The sequence below is a fragment of the Megascapheus bottae genome, chromosome 1 (genome assembly GCF_031878675.1).
Source record: "Megascapheus bottae isolate mThoBot1 chromosome 1, mThoBot2.hap1, whole genome shotgun sequence".
In the NCBI taxonomy this organism is placed as follows: domain Eukaryota; kingdom Metazoa; phylum Chordata; class Mammalia; order Rodentia; family Geomyidae; genus Megascapheus; species Megascapheus bottae.
In genome coordinates this window covers 66,206,280-66,230,639 of record NC_143509.1, presented here as the reverse complement: position 1 = coordinate 66,230,639, position 24,360 = coordinate 66,206,280, and the positions used below count along the sequence as shown (strand labels likewise).

General features: G+C 38.4%; 1 protein-coding gene across 1 annotated transcript in view; it reads left to right on the top strand.

The window, feature by feature from the left end:
* Nectin3 (nectin cell adhesion molecule 3) overlaps positions 1-7,927 on the top strand; it is a 92,694-nt gene extending 84,767 nt beyond the window's left edge. The window contains exons 8-9 of the mRNA XM_090346821.1: positions 5,798-5,860; positions 6,669-7,927. Coding sequence (XP_090202947.1) covers positions 5,798-5,860; positions 6,669-6,848 — 243 coding nt within the window. The 3' untranslated portion in view covers positions 6,849-7,927. The remainder of the gene's footprint in view (positions 1-5,797; positions 5,861-6,668) is intronic.
* Positions 7,928-24,360: the final 16,433 nt, after the last annotated feature.

The following is a 24,360-nucleotide window of genomic DNA, read 5'->3' as shown; positions in this document are numbered from 1 at the left end:
ATGTAAATTTGACAGCTGGGGCAATAGTCCCAAATGGAACTCTAGTTTTCAGATTTTCTGGTGTTTGAACAAACAGAGTATCCAGAGTTATCGTTGGCCCCATGACAATAGTAGGTAAAATCTTACTTGTCATCACTAAAAATAAGCCTTAACCATTCTGAAAGCTCTGCTTCTGGGATTTTAAAATATTATCTATACAAAAGCTGAGTAAAGTACAATGCCTGGTAAAGAAGGAAGGGTAATGGTTTATTTATTGAGTCAGAGAAGGTTAAATGTTGACTAAAATAACAAAATCTGAAAAGCTAGTATCACTAGCACCTTGAAAGCTAGACATAAGCGACTAGGTGGCTTTAGTAAATCAGGAAAGTGAATATGGATTGTAGTTCCATAGAAATTGCTCCAATATAGTACATGTAAGTGAGGAAATTGAAATATGCATTAGATTCAGAGTAGCCTGAGGTTTTCTAGGAATATATACAAGAATAATAGAAATAATATATTTTGTGGCTCTAACAGTTAAAATATTGGTTTTATGCAGTACATAAATATTAAATAGAAAACATATATGAGTTATTAGGCAAGACACTTTGTATATTATAGTTATTAATGTTTTTTAAAACACTCAGTACTTACAGGGGTATGGAATAATAGAAATCCCATTCATTGCTGGTAAGAATACAAAATGATGGAATCCATTAGAGGAAGACTTGGTAGTTCCTTATAAAACTAAGGACACTCTTACTATAAAATCATGCTTCTTGGAGTTTACTCAGTTAAACTAAAAATCTGTGCCCACATAAAACCTTCATGTAGAAGCTTGTGGCATACGCCTCCTTAATCATAACTGCCAAATATTGGAAGCATCCAACATAAGAAGTCCATCAGTAGATGAATGAGCAAAAACACACTATGGTACATCTAGACTATGAATTACTGTTCAGTGTTGAAAAAGAATGAGCTGTCTAGCCATGAAAAGACATGAAAGAATATATTTTTATGTATAACTTAAAATATGAAAAATAGAAAAGATATGAAATATATGACAGATTACATATATGACTTAAGTTGAAAGAATTTTCAGATTTGCCGGAAAAGACTTCATACTGAATGGTTCTAATTATATGACAGTGTGGAAATGGCAAAATAATAGAGTAAAAAATAATGTTGTGTAGGAGTTGGCTAAGTGGAAAAGGATGAAGAGGCACATCATATGGCATTTTTTTTTCTTTTTGTTCATTGTGGGCTTGAACTCTGGGCCTGTGCACTATCCCTGAGCTCTTCAGCACAAGGCTAGCACTCTAACACTGGAGCCACAGCACAACTTCCAATTTTCTGGTGGTTAATGACAGATAAGAGTCTCATGGCCTTTTGTTCATGGTCTGGCTTTGAACCACAATCCTCAGATCTCAGCCTCCAGAGTAGCTAGGATTACATCTGATGCCTGGCTTTACCTGTAAAGTGCCAAAATTATTGTTCTAAGTAATGCTACAGTGTTGTATCATGTCATTGTGTAATTGAAACCTTAAAAGAGCCAACTGTCATGTAAACTAGGACTCTTAGGTTATGATGATTTGTGTGAAGGTTTATCATTGTAACCAGTGATATGGGATGCTGATGGGTTTGTGGTGCCTCTGAGTATAAACAGGAAGGATCCATGATAACTATATTTTCCTCGCAACTTTCCATGCACTTAAAACTGTGCTAAAATTAAGTTTATTGACTAAAAAGAAAAATGTATTCCAACACTGCAAAATTCTGAGGCTCCTCTGAGATAGAGTAATTGAATGGTGTAGAATATGGGATGGAGAAAAGGAAGTAGTATATGAAAATTACAGGATCTACAGGCTGTTTTTCTTATTTCCATCTAGAAATGCTGTGTCCTTCATTGCCATATGTATCATTCTGGATAATTTTGTTATCTCCAACCATGATCTAAAGATAGAAATCCCATTATTGCTATCAAAAGCAATGGCTTGTTAAAATCTATATTGAAAGAAAATAGCTTTTGTCGCTTCTCTAGTTCCCTTTGTTAATTCAATAGTGGTTATATTGTACTCCTGATGCTTCTCGGACTTAGAGGTTGCTACTGTGCTTCAGAAGTATGACAAAATGCAACTCTTACTAAAATCATCATGAAGACTTGAGAGTTTATTTCATAGCCATGTTAAATTTACCATTTGGAATCTGGTAGGAGTAAATGTGAAACAGCATATTTTCAATCATCTCTAAACACTTGAGGACATAAACACTATGCTTTTAGAATATGTTTCTCTTACAATTGACAATGCCGGTGGTAGGAACAAGAGGCAAGGCCAAATTGGTATTTATCTGTTATTGTTACCACCAAAACTGTGGTCAAGGTTTCTTTTCCAGTTTCATTTTTCTACATGACTGGGCTATGAAATAAAGAACAGAAGTAACTGCCAGAAATCTTTGGTTAGTCTCCATCTGGTAAACATTATACACATACACATATATACACATACATATATGCCTATTTGGAACCTGAGGTTGCCGAGGACATCACTTCATTTGCTTCACCTTCTGCAACAGTGTCAGATTGGAATCAGACTATTTGACAAGGGGGACTACTGAAGATCACAATAGGAACAGACTATAGCAGGACTTTTCAGCGGTTCTTGGATGCTGATAAAAGTGGTAGTTATGATGGATTTTACTGAGTTCTAAAAATCAATACAAATAGATTTTAAGTTTCGTTATTTGTAATAAAAGGAATACTGGACATGAGAGAAATGAATTTCTAAATAAGAGATCTTTAACAAAGGCATCCAGATATGTCTTCAGAAAGAAAAGAGTATCTTTTTTTTATGAATTCCCTATTTATTTTCTACACTTCATTTATAATTCTTGATACCATACATGATATATGTGTGCAACATGTGGCCTTCTGCATCTGCTTTCTTTTGCTTTACAAACTATGCTTACAGTGGATACACATTGTAGCATACACTTTATTCCTTTCCAAGGATGAATAATATTCAATCATATAGTTATGCCACATCTTCTTCATCCATCCATTAGTTGATGAGCATTTAAGTATTTCCTTTTATGTGATATCTTGAACAATGAAAACATTATTTACATTTCTCTTGTTTACATCCCTAAGATTGGATTGCTAGTTCATATGCTAACTCCAAGCTTAACATTTTTTTTTGTTTTTCTAAATATAGAGCTCCCCTATGACCCAGCAATTCCACTACTAGGCATTTACCCAATTGTCCAGAAACAAGAACATACTAAATCCACTAGCACAACGATGTTCATTGCAGCACTATTTACCATAGCAAAGATATGGAACCAACTCAGATGACCCTCAGTAGATGAGTGGATCAACAAGATGTGGTATTTGTACACAATGGAATTCTATGCTTCAGAATGACATTGCCCCATTTGTTAGGAAATGGAAAGACTTAGAAAAAAGCATATTAAGTGAACTAAGCCAGACTCAAAGGAACATAGGCTCAATGATTTCCCTCATTTGTCATAATCAGTAGAAACCTTGGACTCTTCTAGCAGAGATTTGCAATAGAGCAAAACCTACATACATAAGGCCATACAGTATGACGCTAAATGAAAGGACCTCTAGGATATAGAAACCAAAGCCATATGAATGATTGTTGTCCTTAATGTACTATGTTATCTCTCATCTCTTTTGCTGTCCCTTGGTTATCTTATATTGTTATAGTATCTCACTTTGTTATCTGATATAGTGGTTATATTTGTATTTGGTTATTTGAAATTGGATAGGGAAGGGGGGAAAACAAGATGAGTGGTGGGTGTGGGAGGGAGGGAAATGGGGACCAAGACATGAGAAAGGGTATCAATGTATGTGAATTAATGCACCTGCATTATATATGTAACCCTTCTATTAATTACAATAAAAAATATATGAAAAAAAGAAAAGAGTATCTTTTGTGGTTTCAAAAATTCAAACCCACTCTATGGAAGTTTCTAACTGCCTCACCTCTCATCAAATTAGATGCAGCTACAAGTAATGTAAAACCAGGTTTTAATTACTTGCATTAGAATGGAAAGGACACAACAGGAATCTTTTAATATAGAAAAAAAGCAAAGGAAAAACACTGATTTTATTTAAGTATTTGCTTTCCAAGTCTATTTCTCTTGGATTAGAAGTAGTTACATAATTTGTGAGGCCTTATGCAGAGTGCACATGCAAGAAGTCTCATGAATGTCATGATTATATTGTCACTAAATTTATGAGGCTTCCATTGCTTTGTTTGTAACTCCCAGAAACCTACACAATGTGCATGACACTGGTTAAACATGCACTCATTACCCTGAATACATGCCCTGACCCTTTCCAGGCCAAAGGGTAGCAGCCATTACTGGAGGAGGGTGGCAGGATAGAAAAATGGTGGCCGAGAATCAATAGAAACCAAGTATCCAGAGGCAAGATACCCCTGACCTAGGCTCCTATCTATGAAGCATGCTAATTTGTCCCGTTAGACCATTTGCAAAATAAAAATGCATAATAAAATCATTAAGAAACCAAAGATGACAATATCAATATTCTATGCAAGGGCCTGTATGATTGTCCATAATAAACTGGGAAAAACAGTTGCCTCTTGTACCCCTTGTATGGCACTGATCTCATTTACCGGGGCCCTGGCTTTTGTTAATACCTCTCAAAGCTCCCACCTCCTAGTGCCATAACACTGAACAGTAAGTATCAGCAGGTGGAAGGGTAATGGAATAGGTACAACATTCAGGCTATAGCCAGGCTCAGAATTTACTGGAGTTGATAGATACTAGACATTAATGACTATAAAGACAAACCACATTTGTGCTGTAATAGAAAATAAAGGTGCAAACAAGAACAGTAGGAAAGCAGATTTAAAAGATTAATTTTGACAAGGAATATAGAAAGGTTTTATGAAGGAAATAATAAAAGAATGACTTAATCAGGCCAGGATGAATGGCTATTTTAACTACCAGAGTTTAAGGGAAAAACCTTCCAGACCAAAGGGACATTTGAGCAAAGACAGTGAATGCAGAACATGAGGATTGCTGTGCTCACGTGCTGTGACATTCAGTCATGCGTTTAGTATATCCACTGAAATGTATTTTCCAGGCACTGAGCTAGAAGCAGGAGATACAATACTGTAGGATTTGGAATTGAACAAAGGCATGTTTGAATCGTAATTTGCTATTTACCAACTCTGACTAGAGACAGCTTACTTAACCACTCTTGAGCTTAAGGTTGTTCATCTATAAAGATACCATTTTTATAGAATTATATATAAGGACTAGGTGAGATAATGTTTGTAAACTATTAAACCAGCACAGGAGATAAACAATTGTTCTAATAATTGCCACAGAGGCTATCTCTTCCTGGAGAGAAACTGAGGCCCCATGCATCTGAAGAATGTATTGGGGTGGCAGTGGTTAGCTGAGAAAGGTCACTCGGGGATAAAATTAATTCGGAAAGTAATGAAACCACTTTGGAAGTAGGAGTAAAAGAGGAAAAGGACAGACAAAAAATGTATCATTGCCTCACCAAACTAATCTGATTCAAAGCATCAGACTGTTCCATTGGGGAATGGCAGATGACTATATGTGCTGGGCTCTCAAGTTTATGCACAAGCTCGTCTAACAACTTCTGTAGCCAACATTGTAGATAATGTCTTTCTAAACATGACGTAGAGTCAAGAGAAAGGAAGATAAAAAGTGGTAAAATTAGGAATCTTACTGGCTGTTAATATTTTACCATGTGAATCGTGCTTAAAAGTACAAAACATTTTATATTTTTCTCTAGACTGAACAATTGCCCTTGCATACCCAGTTCCAAGAGCGAGAAGCTGGCAGTCTTCAACCCTCTGTAAGTAACATGGTCATGTTGTATCAGCCTAGTAGAGCTGGTGGCTCACATGCTGAGTAAATTGTCATTGGAGGTTTATAAAAGTACATTGTATTCAGCATTCTCCTATCTGAGTCTATGGTAAAGTCCTTGAGTTTGCCTATTCTTAGAAATAGTCTTAAGACTGCAAAGGAAATAATAAAGTTTTATGAAACCAATAACCTGGCAGAGGAGTCTGTACCACAGACATCATAAAGCATCATGGGAAATTCATTTTAGAGGAAGTATCAGCTGTAGCCTATCCATGGTCAAGCCAGAAGGAAAGGTCAAGACACAAAAATATTTTTGGCAGCATTTCTCATTCTCAGTTTTGTCAGGCATATGATCAAATGCCAGTTCATTTTACTATGCCCTTTCTCCAATTTGCCATTTCTAAGTCTAGAGGTTTATTGTTTTGATTTAATTTTCCTCATATCCTATATTCATTCCAACCTTAAACATTGCTTCATACACTCCCAAAGTACACAATTGTGCCCTCCAATTTACTGACAACAAATATCAAATTTCAAAACCTGAACCTGATCATAGTACCCATTCCTTGAAATCTCACCTTTAGATGTTAGGAACTCATTCATGTAGTCATCAAGAACAACAGACAATTGGAATATCCTAAGTAGTCGAACATTTTACTTCCTACCTCTTTGTGGTGTAATGAATCAATGATATAGACTTTAATGAATTCTGTTTTTGCCCATTTTTACCAATGTGTGTGGGGGGGAGAAAAAAATACAGCTGCTGTGCTAATGTAAGCAATGTTTGAGTTTTTCAGAATGGACTAAATAGCAGGAGATTTGTGTCTGAGGATAAGTACCCAGGAGGAGAAGATGGGATTCAGCATATGTGCCCCCTTTACAGTCACGTGTGCTATCAAGACCGGAGCCCAACCAAACATCAGCAAAACAATGATCCAGACAGAGTCTACATCAACCCACGAGAACATTATGTGTGATTTTTCTCCTTTTATCCCAATGGCCATTCTAACAAATGTTTCAAACAGAGATTGTAGTTATTAGATTCTCTCTCATCTAAACAATCTCAGTCTTAACTGTACTGGAAGTCTTGAGTGAATTGCAGCTAATAGCGGAATTCTTTTTCTCACTAAGAGTTTTTAACCACCAGCTGTGTTTGTGAACTTGATTGTACCTCTGTGCTTCTGATACTGGTATTTAACTACTAACATTTGGCCTATGGTGGTATGTTCATTTCAGAGTACATCTGCTGGTGATGGCTATGGTGACTATCCAGGAAGAAAGGCCCAGCCAGTAGTAACAACCTCACCAGGTTTCAGGCAGACCAGCATGCTTATCTATGCTTCATACAAGTGGAAAAACAAGTTCAGGATCCATTTCACAAATGACTTTGCTGGGATTTAGATTTCCTGACATCTTTACTACAGTGACACTACCTTTGTACAAACAAGCCCAAAGAGGCAATTTTTTTCTCTTTATCCTAAAAGAACAGCAACAACAGGCAATTTGATCCTTCAAGCCTTCCAGTTGCTTTTAAACTCTTGGGTTACTGTTATCTGTGTTATTTCCTGATCACCAAAGTCCCTGCTGTGATCTGCCACCTCACTACTAGCTTCTCTTACTTTGTCCTTCCTGTTACCATGCTGTTCCTCACTTGGTCAGATTAACCCATTTCCCACTCACTTAAACCTGAAAGCCCTGCTAGGCTCAAACTGCTCTCCTGCATTTTTTCAAACTACCTATCTTCCATGTTTTATCTACCTCTGAAAAAGCCTGCTGTAAAATGATCAAGAAATAATCTCTGATCTTAAAAGCCAGGTAGAAAATTTGGAAACTTTGTTAAGCTACTTCCCTACAGCATGTGTACTAAATTTATGGCTTCTATCACTTTTCCCTACTTTCACCTTGTCAAAGAGACTCAAGGGATGCTAAAATGCAAATAGCATAGAGACTCAGGTGCCAGGGTAACTTGGAACACTTTGATGGCTGCAAATATCTGCCTTGAATTTTCTCACATCCACTTTGCCCCTTTGCCATCACGATTATAGTAACTGATAGTAGTAATAGTAATTGGAATAGTAATTGATAATAATAATTGTAATGGACTAAGCAGGACAGTGGCCCATCACGCTTCCTCGAGTCTTAAAGAAAGTGCAACTTTCCTGTGTGTTCAGAAAGAGTAGAAATGTGTCACTGGCACAAAAAATTCCACACACTTGTCATATATTGAGAAAGAGTGGCATAAACACCAAAAGAAGCTGTATACCTTGCCAGACTGCTGCACTGTAAGGGGTGAGGAGGATATTAACAGGTTTCTAATGAGATACCAAAGATACTTTATGAATCATATGCTGGCTTTTGTTCATGTATTTTCTTTTTCAGTTGCCATGCTTTGTCAGACAAATTATCCAAGTGGTTCTACAATAGTAATCATCTTCACACCTTCCATACCCAGGTGATCAAGGGTCCTGCAAGATAGAATACTCCATTTCCACCTCAGCGTCTTAGCTGGATCATTAGCACATTTAAAAGTGATAACTGTTACACACCGAAGGGTGGATTTCAGTCACCTTTATTGCACTACCTTGGAATTACAGTGAGATCTCCCTTATAGCAAAGAAGATATCAACAGTGGGACCTGGAATGCCATCACTAAAGAGTTTAACAGAATATAGAAATCCTTGCAACACCTTCTAATGGCAAAATGACTGCCTTTGGCTCTCTGTGTGTACATGGGAGAGAAAGCAGGGGGATATACCTGGCCATCAACGGCCTCTTTGTTGCTTTCACTTAGCTTTTTTTCCTTTTTTTTGGGGGGGGGTGTGTGTGGTTAGAACTGTTAACCACTTGAGCCACACCACCACTTCGGCTTTTTGCTGGTTTATCAGAGTCCTTTTTGCCCAGGCTGTCATCAGACCATGATTTTCAGATCTCAGTCTTGGAATAGCTAGGATTCTGTGTATGAGTTGAGGCAGTAAAGTGGTTACTAAACATGAAGTATAGTGGAGGTGATGTTGGGGGGCAATGCCTCCTTTAGAAAGTTGTAAATGTGTCTTAAAGCTGGAGGTGGTTGCTAGGGTCCTGCTGGGAAGTAGGAAGTTGAATGGGTTTCCCTGAAGCAACTGTGTGAGCCTAGGGGCAGGAAAACTGTTTGCAGCAGAGAAAGGAATGTGGAAGTTGAAAGTTTTAGGATTTCTTTGTGGAACCCCTTCTATCTTTTAATATTCTGCATGATACTTCTTCTGTAGCCAGCCAGGCCAGCATTCTCCTTGCCTTTCTGCCAGCTGTAATAGTTCTTTTTTTATATAATTTAATTTTATTGTCAAGGTGATGTACAAGGGGTTATAGTTATATACCTAAGGTAATGAGTACATTTCTTGTCAAACATTTTCTCCCACTTTGCCTCCCTCCCAGTCTCCACTCCCAGGTTGTAAAGTTCATTTCCAACATACTGTCTTGTGAATAACCCTGTTCACCCCTTCCTCAATTCAGACAAATTAAACGTCTATACAAGATATAGGATACCAAAATCAAATATAGTGACAACAGAGGATAAACCAAAGGAGAAAAAAAAATGAAAGAAAAAAGAAATAACCACACAATACATTAAGACAACAATAAGAAAAACTTCTTTCTTTCATATCTTGGAGTTCATTTCATTTAGCAGCAGCATCCATGGCCATATGTACATAGTTATTGTGGTCCTCTTCTAGGACTATCCTAGACGTACTAAACAGACTGGTAGATTTCATAGCTCTTAGCTCTTTGCATGAGTCACACAAGTTCTATACTATTTTGTCCTGATATTTCTCATCTGCTCTCTCCAAAACTTAGGGAAATAGAGAGGAACTTTAATAGGGCCTGATTAATTAGCTTCCTCTATCTGCCGACCATCCAAACTTAGCCTGTTGATCTCTAAATCTGGAGAATGGACTCCTAGGTGATGCCATTTAGATTTGGACTTTTGACTCTTACAAGTCAATTAGTGAGGTTCCTGACACTGGTTAACTAATACACCATATCAGACATGCACCTGTAGTGTTTTCCACTTTGTTTGCAGCTTAACAAGGAGGCATGGAGGTATGCTCACCTCCAACACAGCCTTTACTGCCAGTTTGTTATGCAGCCCATCCCCCATAGTATTCATTATGGATGCAAAAGCAGTTCGCAGTAAATGTGATCCAACGCCAGCTCTCCTCAGATCACACTGAGATGAAGCACCTAAACCACCTACAGCTGGCCAAACATCATGGAGTAAGAACCTGAACTGGGGATGGTTTATTATCTCTTCTGTGGGAGGTCTCCCTCTGCCTGATCTTATCTGTTCTAGATTTGAAGTGTGTGCTCATTGGGGATTACTAATGGAAAACTTGTTCATGGTAGGCCTCCCTGTAATATGCAGCTGGCAGAGACTAGAGAAAAACACTATAAACAAACTGAGTCTATCTTTATTTTCTATGTATTTTTCCACTAAAATAGCAGTTCCCTCAGCCATCCGTTGAGAATGATTTCCTATGTCTTCCTTCATAGTAGTCTGAAACTCACAATTGTGTTTGTCGTTGTTCAGTCTCTCCTGCATCAAGCCTCTTATTCCCTGCAGTGTAGAAAATAAACCATTATTTCAAAAATCAAAAGTACAAGTTCTACTCCCAGTTTTACCCCTTTCTTGGCATGAAAACTTAGAAGAGTCACTTCAGCTGTCCATGGGTGGTGGTGGTTCCCCATCTATAAGGAGAGAGTAAAACTTTCAGAATTGTAGTGAGAATGAATGTAATAATAAATGAGACAGTGTAAGTTTTCTCCAAACTGAAAAGTGCCTATGAGTCTTTGTTAGTGTTGCATACTGAACCTAAGCTTTTGTGCCTTTGCCAACATTTAGAGGATCAGATTTTTCCCCAGGGAGAATCAAGAAACAACATGGAAATTTATTTCACCTGATTTCCATTGTAACCAGGTACAGTAGTAGACACTCATTCCCATGGAAAGTTTCAGATCAGTCTTAATCTTAGCCTTTCCAGCTTTAGCTAAAATTGAAAAATTCATATTGTTACAATCATGGTTGTCCCTATTTTACAAACTATTAATGTGTCAAGGAGTGAATAGCATGAACTCAGTTCTAGTGCAAGCCCCTTACGTGACCAGACCCTTGTTTTTTCTTCTCTCCAAGAGCCCTTATGGAGACAGACAAGTATACTCCTACACCATCAATCAACCAGTTGTTACCTCTTTTTAATCTGTTTTGGAGATTACAGATGACAATTGTCCTAACTTAGTGTTGTTTCTTTCTGAAGCAGAGTATAGAAGAAACCAAGTGAATATTCCCTTCCCTCTTTTTATTTTTTTTTCTCTAAATAGACAGGTTCTCCATTTTGTAGATTAACTGTGGCTATAAGGACAACCAACCAAAGAATCAAAACTCCATTGCAGTTGGTATAGTTTTAGTCAGCACAGACTCCAACAACTCTTCCTCAATTTATTCTTTGATAGACTTATTGCTCTGCTTGTCTCATGTTTATGGAATTCCTTTGTTGTAATAACCTTCATTTTATGGACAGCTAGAAGATAGCTGGCTTTCAGAGAAAGCCAGTAGGAAAGTAGAAAAGGTGTGAAATAGAAATGTCATATGCTTCGCTAATTAAAATCCTTCCTTCATCTTTGGGTCATTTTCAGACCTTATAGAAGAACCAGAGATTTCCCTGTCTATTAAACTAGAAACTAACATTTGTAAGTTTATTCAATTATAAACTATGACTAGAGTACTCTTGTTCTATTTATTAAAATATATTGGTTTTCTCTGTGGCAATTGTAAGCTGGCCTTTGCTAATTCACAAGCACTAAGTTGTTTTACTAGCCTTCAGGAAACACAAATATATGAGGGCTATCTGCTTCCCTCCCCAACTATAGCAGCTGCTATTTACCACTGGAAGCAGGTCTTACACCAAGTACTAAGCCATGCATATTTATAGAAAATCAGGCATCAGAACTGACATCCAACCTGTTCTATAAGATTGGAAAAAAAAAACCCAGCTGTCTTTAGGCCACCCAAGAATACCCTTTATAAAAGAAAGAGTAACTGAATGCAAATGTTTTCCAGGAGCCAATTGTTCATGCCTATAATCCTAGCTGCTCAGGAGGCTATGATCTGAGAATAGCAGTTCAAAACCCACCTGGGCAGTGAAGTCTCCATGAAACTCTTATTCTCAACAAACTATTCAGAAAAAGTTGGAAATGACACGGTGGTTCAAGTGGTAGAGCCTTGAACACACACACACACACACACACACACACACACACACACACCATACACCACACACACACACAAAAAAAAAATTCAAGGAAAGTGCCAGGCTCAGAATTCAAGCCCCAGGACTTGCAAAAACAAAAACAAAACAACAACAACAACAAAAAAAAACCCAAGTGAATATTATAGCAGATTTAATCACATAGTCAATTTACTGTTTGACTAATACACAGAGTTCATTCTAGATCTATTGGTCTTACTGAAGGAAGGGCTGGAAGTGCCCTTTACTACATCATGCAGTCTTCAACACCACTCATTTGACCACTGAAATATTGACATAGAAACAAAGTTTCTGGGATTGGTGGTACAGTGGTACTATGGTGGTATTGTGGTGGTACTATGTTTAAGTGGTATAGAGTGCTAACCGTGAGCAAAAACAGAAACTCAGGGACAGTGCTCAGGCCCTGAGTTCAAGCCCCCAGAACTGGCAAAAAAAAAAAAAAAAAAAAAAAAAAAACACGGTCTCTACTATTCCTAAGACACTTCAAAAAATTAACCATCTATACCCACAGTATATATTAAGACTGATTAATATGTATTCTACATCAAATATAATAGATTTGTTATGGATTTCTCAGGTTTTCACATTCTTACACTAGGGTAAGTGCAGCCATTGACTGCTTTAAAATCAACAACTTACTAAATTGAATTTTATTAACATGTATCCTTAGTCACATTTTCTTTTATTGTGTGTGTATGTGTATGTGTGTGAGAGAAAGAGAGAAAGAGATATTTAAACTACCTTGCCAAACTAAATTTGTACATTAGGCTTATTACTACTATATGCCCATAAATGGATTATGCTTCTTTATTTTAATTTCAGCTTGATTCTGGAAATTTGAGGCTGAATATACTAGAATAAAAGAGAAGGTAAATATTTCAGAGAATTTTTAAAAAACAAATTAATTAGGACCATCCCCACTGTTGTCAGGGAGAATGAAACTACCATGGATGATTAGGAATATTTTCCATTCCATTTGTTAGGAATAAATTATCCAATTGATCTTAATTAGAATACCCTAATCTGAAACTAGAGGGCTGGCTTGAATGGTGAAGCATTAGCCAAGGGCTGAGGAAGCCCTTAAGGCCAGGGTTCAAGCCCCAGTGCTGGTACCCATACATATCCACAGACACTCACACACACGCCATGAAATGTTACTTACATACTTACCCTGTGGCTGTGAGGTTGAGGGTTAAATGCCTGTGTTTCAGAGGAACAGATTCTGTGGATATCAGCTCCATGTACATTTATGGGGGAAAAAAAAGTTTTCATGAATTAACAGTAGGCGGGTTTGTGTTCAATATTCATTCCACAGCTATGTTATTGTGGTCACCACCACATGAATTATACAGGAAACATATCAGCTGAACCAGAGGGAATACACTTTGGGACTTAAAAGTGATTATCAAATTATAATCACTATCCCAAACTCTCTTCATTAAACAAACAGCTTTCTGAGATATTTCAACCTCTTGCCTCCTGGAAAGGTAGAAAACCTAACAGACAGTTGCCCTTGGTGATTGCCCCCGGCATGTAAAGTTTCTCAATCAAATTCCCCATGGCCCAGCAGGCTGATAGATATCATGACCATCCCTGGCTTGCTTTATTTCCACTGCATGGAATTTAACTGTGAAAGTCGATTACAGGAGACCTTGAGGGGATTCCTCCCTGAGAATCCAGAACATCAGATTTGCAACACTGACTTAAAACTTTGACCTGATACGTGTGGATATGACTGACTACAGTGAAGAGATATGTTTCCTCCAGGGGTTAATTTCACTTAATAGCTGATTTTCTGAGTAGGCACCATTGTTCCCGATAACCTTTCCAAAAATGGCGAGTGGTTTTTCAAAAACAAATCTTTCCTTACATATTAATTAGGATAAAAGAATCCCTATCTCAAATCTTATCTCAGTGTGCATTTTATCTAAAGACAGCAGCAGTTTGTCCCAAACACATTAGTTTGTATTTGTACATACCCTGACTCATTTATATCTCTGCCTCTGGTCTTATGAGATCTTATTGCATGTTTCCTTCAGCTGAACATTTCAATACCCAGCTGAGTGTTTGTCATCTTAAATTTCATCAAATATTTGAAATTTCAAGTCCTTTATATAAAAAAAGAAAATGTTAAATAACTGATATTGCTGTTGGATCCCTGGATTATTCCACTTGTTCATCCATAAAAGTTCCTGTTTATCTTCTACCTTCTGTTGCTATTTCTAAGTCAGTACTTTTAAGACATAACATCTGCTCCTGCCTATTCACTCACCATGTGAACTTAACCTCTTCTGGTCTTTTACCCCTCAGGTCTATCTATGTGTATGAATTCTAGCTACCTCATAGAAGTATTTTTTTGCCCTGGTGGGGAGAGGGAGTCAGAGTAAATGTTTTTTGTTTGTTTTCTTCTCCTTTTTTTTTCTTTTTGCCAGTCCTGAGGGGTTGAACTTGGGGCCTGGGCACAGTCCTTGGGATTTTCCCAAGGCTAGGGCTCTACCACTTGAGCCACAGCACCACTTCTGACTTTTTTTCTGTGTATGTGGTACTGAGGAATCAAACCTAGGACTTTGTGCCTGCTAGGCAAGCACTCTACCATTAGTCCACTCCCTGCCTCAGGGTAGAATGTTTTAAGGATTATTTGCAAGAGATATCTTTCTTTCAAAGTGATTTTACAAAAGCCCCTTAGCTTAGAAATGAGAAACTCGATAGCTACTTTTTCCTCCTATTCTTGTTTAGCTATTTTTACTTCTGAAAAGTGATCTCTGTCTGATTTTAATTTTATACCCATTAGCCCTTTTGACACTGAAATCCCTGCCTTTTCCATGCTCTGAATGTTTTATGCATGGAGCCAAGACTAATTCTTCCATAACAAATCTCAATATTTCTATTATTAGACAAATTAATGCCCTCTGCAGCAAAACTCCAGAAACCATAGAAGCCTCAATGTAGCCCTGGGCAAAATTTTACCTATGCCTTCTCACTTTGTAAAGTAAAGCTAATTCTGCTGTTGCATAGCAGGTATTTTGAGTCCTGACTAATGAATGGTAAAAAGCATTTTGTAAAAGTCCTATACTAGGTAAATGTGTAGTGGCTAATCTACAGAAGTCTACAAGTAGGCATATTTGTTTACAAAGTTCAATTCAGAATACTAACCTATGTATTGTTTTCAAAAGAAATATTTTCCTAACTTCTTTTTCTAGTTATTTGAACTATTTTTATTTGGGTGTGTAGTGAGGATCGATCTGTTTTCTTACTTGTTAGGAGGTGCCCAAGTTGTATTTTTCAGTGCTAGAACTGAAACAGTTTTATAACAAGTAATTGGGTAAAGAGGAAAGTAGCTCAGATGTTTCAAATTACAGAAATACAAAGATTGGCTTTGAATTTGGATTTGTATTCTAGTTGGTATGAAATTGTTTATAGATGCTAAATTATTTTAAAGTTATCAGAAAATGTCCTTTATTTTTGTAGTTTTGAACTATATGGCTCTTCAAATGTTTTGAATAAAGTTTTTGTCATCTAAGGCTTATCATGTAGTTTATAATCAATAAATCAGTTATATATGCACATACAACACACACTATAACCTGATTACATAATTGTAAATTCATGGTTTAGAGTCTCTGAATTACTTGAGATCTTTTTCTAAGGTGATTTTCAAAAACTAACCATTTTCATTTTATGCTCAATATAAAAATGTTTTCAGTACTATGGTAAGTTCTATATTATACTTACTTATGCACATTGCATAATACTTGTAAGAATGAAGCTATAGTCTAGTTAAAGGATTATTCTTAATTTCTCATTAATCTTTTCATAAAAAATTCTCTCATGGAATTTTATTGATATTGACCAGTCACTAAATGCTCACAGTTTACCAAAAACCAAGTAAACAATGCAGGTGACTGGTAAATTCCAGAAGAATTTAGAGAATGCTATACTACTCTGAAATGCAAAATTTAGGAATTATTGAAATTTAGGGACTATAAGTAAACACTTTATTAAGATACAGAAATGTTTTTACAACATTCACAGATCTGTACACATGCATCATTATAATAAATTCTAAAATATTTTTATCATTCCCCAAAGAAACCATGTGCATAAGCAATCACTCCCTTGTACATCCCTCTCTCAAGTCTTTTGCAATCGCCTTTCTAACTTTCTTCTGTGTATTTGCCTATTCTGAGTGATGAAATTATACAAAGTGTGATCCTCAGTGACTGACTCCTTAGTGACATGACACAATGTTTAAGAACCTGGTTTCCATTGCCAAGAAATACCTCACTGTATGACTATTCCACATTCATAGGCCAGGGCACATTTAGACTGTTTGCCCTTATTAGAAATCATTATGAATTTATTATAGATAATACTGCTTTAAATATTTTATATTCAGGTTTTCATATATTTCCTCTCCAACAAAGTTTTGGTTTTGGTTTCTCCACATCCTTATCAACACTTGCTAATTTCTGTAAATTTTGATTATAGCTGTCCTAGTATGAATGTGAGGTGGTATCTCATTGTGTTACTTTACTTCTCGTGGTAGCCAGTAATGTTTGTTCATTTTCTACAATCTTCAGAGAAGGTAAAACTATTCTTAGCTCATTGACCATAAAAGAAAAAGAAGGAAAAAAATGTTTGCAAAGTTCTTCCCACCACTAGCCAACCTCTGACCTTCCAACCTTAAGGACACAGTTAGCCAACCTCTGACCTTCCAACCTTAAGGACAGAATTAGTGAGGTACACTGAAATAGGTGTTATGAATACCCTCCATGGAAAAGAGCACAGAGAAAACCTGAGCCTGGGACACACGAACAGGAGACAGTGTCTGTGCAGCTTCCTGGATTGAAGGACGATCCTACATGCACCAACTTTTGACTTGTGTGGCATACAATGGAAGTCCTATGAGGGCAAACTCGAAGCAATCAGAGTGATGATACTAAACCTGAAGTTGGGAAATGATGCACACACCAGGGATGCCTGCCAATTGGCGCTGCTACACCCTTGTTGTCTACCACCTCTAACTACACATGATGTCCAGTAGTCAGTAACTACCACTCACATTTGAAGTCTGCGATGCATCTGCTGCATTCTATTCCCTTCCGAAAAGCTGTTTGGTGTTTTCTCAGTCTTTATTGCTCTAAAAATCACAGTCATGTGTCCAATTGTTAAAAAAAAAAAAAAGTGTGTTGGAATCAATTCAAAGCAACAAAGGGATAGAAATATGTTTTGATCCAGAAAATTTCCTGGAAAATGTATCTTAGATTAGTATTGCATAGATCAAAAAAAATGGCCACATAAACACAGGCACAGACATATTCCACACATATGGGTGATTTGTGAAACTTGAAAAATGAACATTAAATAAAATCGAAAAATTTGTCTCAGTAGTTAGATATGCAGTGTGTGATCAGATGTTTTGTCTGTGAGTATCTCCTCTCTAGAGGTTCCAAGAAAAGCCTCAAGTTTAGGTTTCTGTTTTCACCAAAACACAAGGAAAATAAAAACGCTCGACGTTCTGAAATTGCCATATAAATCTCTGGAGAAATTAGATGGTGAATCATCTAGAAAATAAGCAGTTCATATCTCGGCCTTTAAATAGCCCAGTGCAATTTGAGTCTGTTTCCAGATTTGTATTGGTTTATGTATTTAAAAACAACCGAGCCTTTTTCACAGTCTTCTGGGTCCCCCTTACCTTTTCTCATCAGTTCCCCTATTGCTGGTCATAAGGCTCAAAGCTCAGTGATAGATGGATGCTTTTTGACCTGTACTCATCAGCTCAGAACGAAGCAATGAAAAGAAGCAGCTTTGCTGTGGCCATTATGTTTCCTTGTCCAAAGTAGAAAGAGGTTTTGCTGGTTATTGCAAAGAAACCTCATATTCACTCACAGCTCCTAATGGGTCATTCTTCAAACTGGAGACTCCAGAGATTCCCCATGTAAGATGTGCTGAGCTGAGGGACTTGATTTCTGTCATTTCTTGGCTCAAAGAAAAGCAAAGCCTTTCCTGACGTGCAAAGAACATTCTGGCAAGGATGTCCTCTGCTGTGATTCAGCCAAACTTCCTGGATTTCTTGGAATAGTCATGCTTGGCAAAGCCAGCCTTGTTACGCTGTGGGGACCTGTCAGAGCCAGTATCACCAGAATTGCTTCACCACTGTGCCCTTTTGCCCTCATCCAAGCATCACCTCGTGTGATGTAGTGTGGTATGAAGACAGAACCCATAAGAAGGTGGCCCAAGTACATTTGCAGCTTGTCTTATTTTCTTCTGTTTTTAGACTACAGAAACATCCCTGGTTCCATTCCTTGAATGCAAAGGATACTGCTTGTTTCCGTCTATTCATCTCTCAATCCATTTTGTGCTGCTATAACATCTGGGACTAGGTAATTTATGTAGAATGGAAATATATTTTTTATGCTTTCTAGAATCTGGAAAATAAAAAAAAGAGGCCAGGACCTTCTTGCTCACCATCCCATGGAAGAAGAGAGAAGGGAAGGTGGAACAAGAAGGGGCTGAATTTGTATTTTTATGTTAACACAAATCCCATTCAAGAAGGAGGACCATCATGGAATTAGTGACGTCTTAAAGAGTCTGTTAACACTACGACAATAGCAATGAAATTTCAATATAAGCTTGGAGTGGGAAAACATTCAAACCACATGATCTCTCTAACCTTAGTGCCTGGAGAGCTCATTTTAAAGGAATTCCAGTAGAAATACAGGTGTGCTCTGGGGGAAGGCCACATGTACAACAGCTGACATGGACATATGAGCTATATACTATCTAGTCCTGCTCATGAATGACCCACCTGGATCCCCCCTCTCCATCATATGCTGGATTTCTGCTGGGTCTGTCTGCCTTATAAGCTTGTGGGTTCTGAGAAAAGTCAGCTCGCTGTGAAAGAGTCTTTGTAAAGGGTTTTAGGCAGGAGATTGGACAGAGAAAGATCCATGCTTAACAGGTAGGGCAGGGCAGGACATATGGTGGCATAGTAACACATGCACTATTGTTTTCAAGAACTGTGATGAGCCTCTCACTCCTTGTGTATATGGACTACCTCCTCTAACATGGACAGCTGCATTCTTCCAGGCAATTAGGTAACAGGCTGCCTTCCTTCCCTCCCCTGCTCACAGCCAACTCAGCCCTTTCTTCCATGCCATGGACTGTGTCTTGGTATGATTGTTAAAGATGAATTGCATCAAGAGCAGCTGAGCTACATATGACTACAGGCGGCAACTTTTTCTTACCAGCTGTGGACATTATTGCAAACGCTACATTATCACCTAATTGAAATGGCAGCCTGGTTCCATTTCTCTTATTAAAGACACATTAAGGAAATCAGTTCACCTTAGTCATTAATCTCATGCTCTTGATTTACTATCCGCCTGGAAAAAAATGTGTCCCTATAAATCTCTCTCCTGCTTCTAGTCTCCCTTGCTAACATCAACACGTACTTCATTCTGACCATTCATTTTCTTTGCCTCCTTGCCTACTTCCACGGATGCAGATCTGTTCAAATATCTTGATAGCTTTTCTTCAGGACCCAAGGGGGATGTGTGCACATGTCAGATTTTTTTAAAGGAGTCCTACATGTACCAACATTCATGGATGCTCAAGTCACTTAAAAAATACAGCACCTGGGGGTGGGAGGGTGGGGGAGAACAAGATGATTGGGAGAGGGTGGGGAGGGAAATGGTGACAAAAACATGAGAAGTATCAATGTGTGAGAAGTAATGCACCTACTACCTGGCAAATGTAACTGTAACCCCTCTATACAATACCCTGATATAGCACGCAAGTGTATGTACACATGGCTACACTTTTCCCCGCATGCTTTAATTCATCTCTAGATTATCTCTAATATCTAACACGGGTTAAATGACATATCAGTAATTATTAGACTTTAATATCTAGGGAAGAGTGACAGAAAATGTACAGACACACTTTTTTTCCAAACTATTTTCAAGTGCAGTTGTTTTTAGTCTGCAGATGTGGATCCCATGGCTAGGGAAAGCTCACTCTATTTAAAATAGCAGCAATTGGGAAACAAAATGTACCAAATGGAGAAAAGTTAATGTAGACTAATCCATTCCTGTGGTCAGATTACACATCCATTGAAATGTTTTCAAATGATATTTTACTATATTGTGGAAAACAGTAATAAAAGTAAACATAGCAAGTTTATTAAGTAAACATAGCAAGATCCAAAGTTCTGCTTTCTGTTGACTTATGTCAGGCAGTGTGATATGTGCATGTGTCAGATAGTTTTATTATTTATTTATTTAGCCAGTCGTGGGCTTGAGCTCAAGGCCTGAGCACTGTCCTTGGACTTTCTCAAGGCTAGAGCTCTACCACTTGAGCCTCAGCACCACTTCTCGTTTTTTTCTATGATATGGCACTGAGGAATCGAACCTGGGTCTTCATGCATGCTAGGCAAGCACTCTATCACTAGGCCAAACTCCTGGCTCCATGGTCAGATATTTTTAAGCTAGGAAGATACATTAAAATGCTAGCAATATTGTCTTATAGGTTAGATTTTTCTTAGATTTGTTTTTCATAACAAGCATCTATAGAACTAAAACACAAAGTTCTGGTGTAAATGTTTTAACATCAAAGAGGCCCCAGCAATTTAGTGATGGAAAGTCAAATACAAAATAAAATATGCTTGTCCATGACTTTTCCTAATCCATTGTTTGGATGTGTGTGTTCCTTTTACATCTTGGCTGCCAGGTGTAACCCTTCTTTTCACACATTCACAGGAGCCAGCCTGACAATCACACAAGTTGTAACTTGTCTTTGCTCTGATGAATGACCTCCTACAAGCCAATATGCTGGGACTAAATTGAATAGCTAAGTTGGACCCTAACGCCTTCATGACTCCTGTCTGGATTGCTGAGAGGTACCTTCTGGGTAGTATGACAGGCCACCTCTTTCTGGTACCCCCAGATCAGAGCTTAAGGATCATACTCAGGAGCAAGAAGAAGTGTGGACACCTGAGGAGGAATCAAGACAAGCAGCCAACAAGGAAGGAGGAAAAACCTCAGTGCCTTCCTGGGCTGGACTCCATGTGGTTGAGTTGCGGTTTGATGAGTGCTGTTCATCTACAGTGCAAACCATTGCTTCAGGTCGCTGCTGCCTCTCCTGTCTCAGCTGTACTGCCCCCAGTGCTTAGGACATTCCCACTCTTTCCTCTCCCCGCTGGGCTGCAGCTGGGTAAACCTCTCACCGGTGACTCAGTAGCATCTCTGCTCTCTGCCCCAATGCTGAGTGTCCCAGTTCTGACTTATACATTCCTTCTTGCAAAGCTCTATTTTTCTAACCTCACACCGGTCTATATACGAGAGAATACTTGCTTCCATATAAAAGTTAGATATTTAGTTGTATTTAGTAAAAGTGATTTGGGAGAGGAAAAGCGGTGTGGATAGTAATGCTGTAGCAGCCCATTGGATCCTAACTCTAGGACAGATGATGGGAGAACCAGTGAGGGATCCCTGACCACCCACCCCCCCACACCCAGCCTCAGGTGGCCTTAATCACCATCAGCTTGGCCAACCTTCTTCTGATGCTCCTTTTCCCATGCACAATGACTTATTTGAAAACAAAGGGGCCACATGTTCCAGCCTCCTCCCAGCCACTTTGCAACAGAGCCTCAGGGGTTATCACTTCTCAGCTTTGAAATCATTCTACATTTGACCAGCAGGATTCTGTTTTTGTTTTTGCCAGTCCTGGGTCTTGAACTCCAGGGCTTGGCATTGTCCTTGGACTTTCTTAAGACTAGCACTCTACTTTTAAATCACAGCACCATTTCTGGCTTTTTCTTTGTATGTGGTACAGCGGGATCGAACCCAGGGCTTTGTGCATGCTAGGTGAACACTCTACCACTAAGTCCTACACTCCCAGATCTGACCAGCAGATTTTAAAAGTAAAGTTTGGCCTCTTATTTTCCAAGAGTTTTGTTTTTTCAAAGAAAATTAAAAATAGAAATTCATCATCAATTAATTATAGGAGAATAATCAAATCTGATGACAGGCTGGGCAGAGAGGAAAGAATTTCAGCAAGCTTTCTTGGCCTCTTGAACCTAACCAAATGGGTAAAAATCCTTTCCCTGGTTAAAGGTGAGCTTCATTTATTAGATGGTTCCCATTCTGTAGCTTCAGTCTCTGTTTTCCTGGATTCTAGGAGAGATCAAAGATCTTCACAATTGTGAGGTAACACAGATTCTGAAGTAACAGGAGACTGTAGGAAATTTTCTTAAGGCAAAAAGAAAAAAAATCTCATGATCTTTCATGATCACCTTTGCTCTGGAAAATAATCTAAAGATGTCTTCTTGTCCACAGTTATGAAAGCCACCCCAGCTCTTGCCATCTGGGCTCATGCTGTTTTTGAGCTGGTCAGTACAACACAGAGCTGTCCCTGCCAACAGAGGCTCAAGGGTAGTTTAGACTGGCTGTGGAGCTATGTGCAGGGCTGTGAAAGACCTTGTACTCCCAGCTTGTGGCCACCAGAGACAAAACAGTGTCCTCCTGGGAAAACCCATCTCACAGTGCAGCTGCCTTTGGGGAATATCGGTGCCACATTTCTCTTCCCAAAGCAGAACAGTTGCTATCATGTAGGGTTTAGATGTTTTTGTTTAATCTCCTTAAAAGCCTGGTTTCAAAAAATGAAAAGCTAAGTGCTCTGCTCTAGCACATCTCATTTGGTTCTTAGGAGAAAGGCATCATCGAATTGTCCTGATTTTCCACATGAGGACCCTAATACATAGAGAGACAAAATTACTCACCCACAGTCCCACAGAGTGAGAAAGTTATGTCCATAGTGATTCATCGTGTACTGGAATATGTCCTGTTTACCACTGTGTGCTCTGCCCAGTGATTCTACTCAAGAAAACCCCCATCAAAGACTAGAATACACATCTATAGCACAACATGTGTGCCAGTTTGGGACCAGTTCTTGCAGTCTTGAAGGGTATATTTTCTTAACCCCGTTTTACAAATGAAGACACAGATTTAGAGAGACTGGTGAAGTTCACAGAATTGAAGTGTCTTTCCCAAGGTGACGTAGCTGGTGAAAAAAAGACAGTAGCTATTTGAAAGGTTTGAGACATAATCCCTAGAGACACAATGCCACATGCCAAACTGGAAATCCCTAAAAAATCAAAATCTTTAGATTAAAATCCCCAAAGCCTAAATTCTCCCCCCCCCACACACACAAAAATCAGTTCTTATTGAAGAAGCAGATTCTCTGAGAATTAAGAAGTTGAAGTCTAGGGAAGGACTCTGCACATTTTCTAGGTAAGAGATTAGTGTGCAGTCAGTTGTATGAAGAATAATTCCAAGTTCTTCATTTGTGCCTTTCATCTATCCCTTCCCACACAGGATCACACTTGCCTTCTAAAGCTGCCTTGTCCCTGGGTGCTTATGATCCTAGCTACTAGTGGGAGATCTGAGGATCACAGTTTGGGCTGGCTAGCCCAGGCAGAAAAATTGGTGAGATGCTCAGCTCCATTTGATTACCCCCCAAAAATCCATAAGTGGAGCAATGACACAAGTAGCAGAGCACTAGCTTTGAACACAAATGCTCAAAGGCCCTTCTGGTTTATCCTCTGTTGTTGCTGTATCTGACTTTGGTACCTGGTGCACTGTATATATGTTTATTTGCTTATTTGATTCTGGGGAGGGAAGGGGAAAAACAAGATGATGTGTCCAAGAACAAAAAATGAACCAGTGTAACAGCAATATTCACAGGACAAGATGTTGGAAATGAACTCTGCAACTTGGAAGGGGTGGGGGGGGAGTAGGAGAAAAACATGGGAAGGGGTAACAATGTTCAAGAAGTAATGTATCTACTACCTCACGAATGTAACTGTAACCCCTATATACATCACTATGATAATTAAAAAAATAAATTGCATGACACAGGATGCTTGTTATATAGCACAAATGATCATTTTAATACTCCTCTCTTATGAACTGAGGTTTTAAACATTTTTACTCTGAAGCAAGAACATGAGATATAAATAGCTAATGGTTTGATATAATTGACATCTCAACAATATACTTGGCCAGGTCACACAAGGATCAGAGATACACATAGAGTTGTCTATCCTGTCTCACGCAAAAGACCCTGAGGAGAAGAGATTTCAAAGCCTGCTGTTTTCAAAAAGTACATTCCCATTGCCTCTGATTAGGGC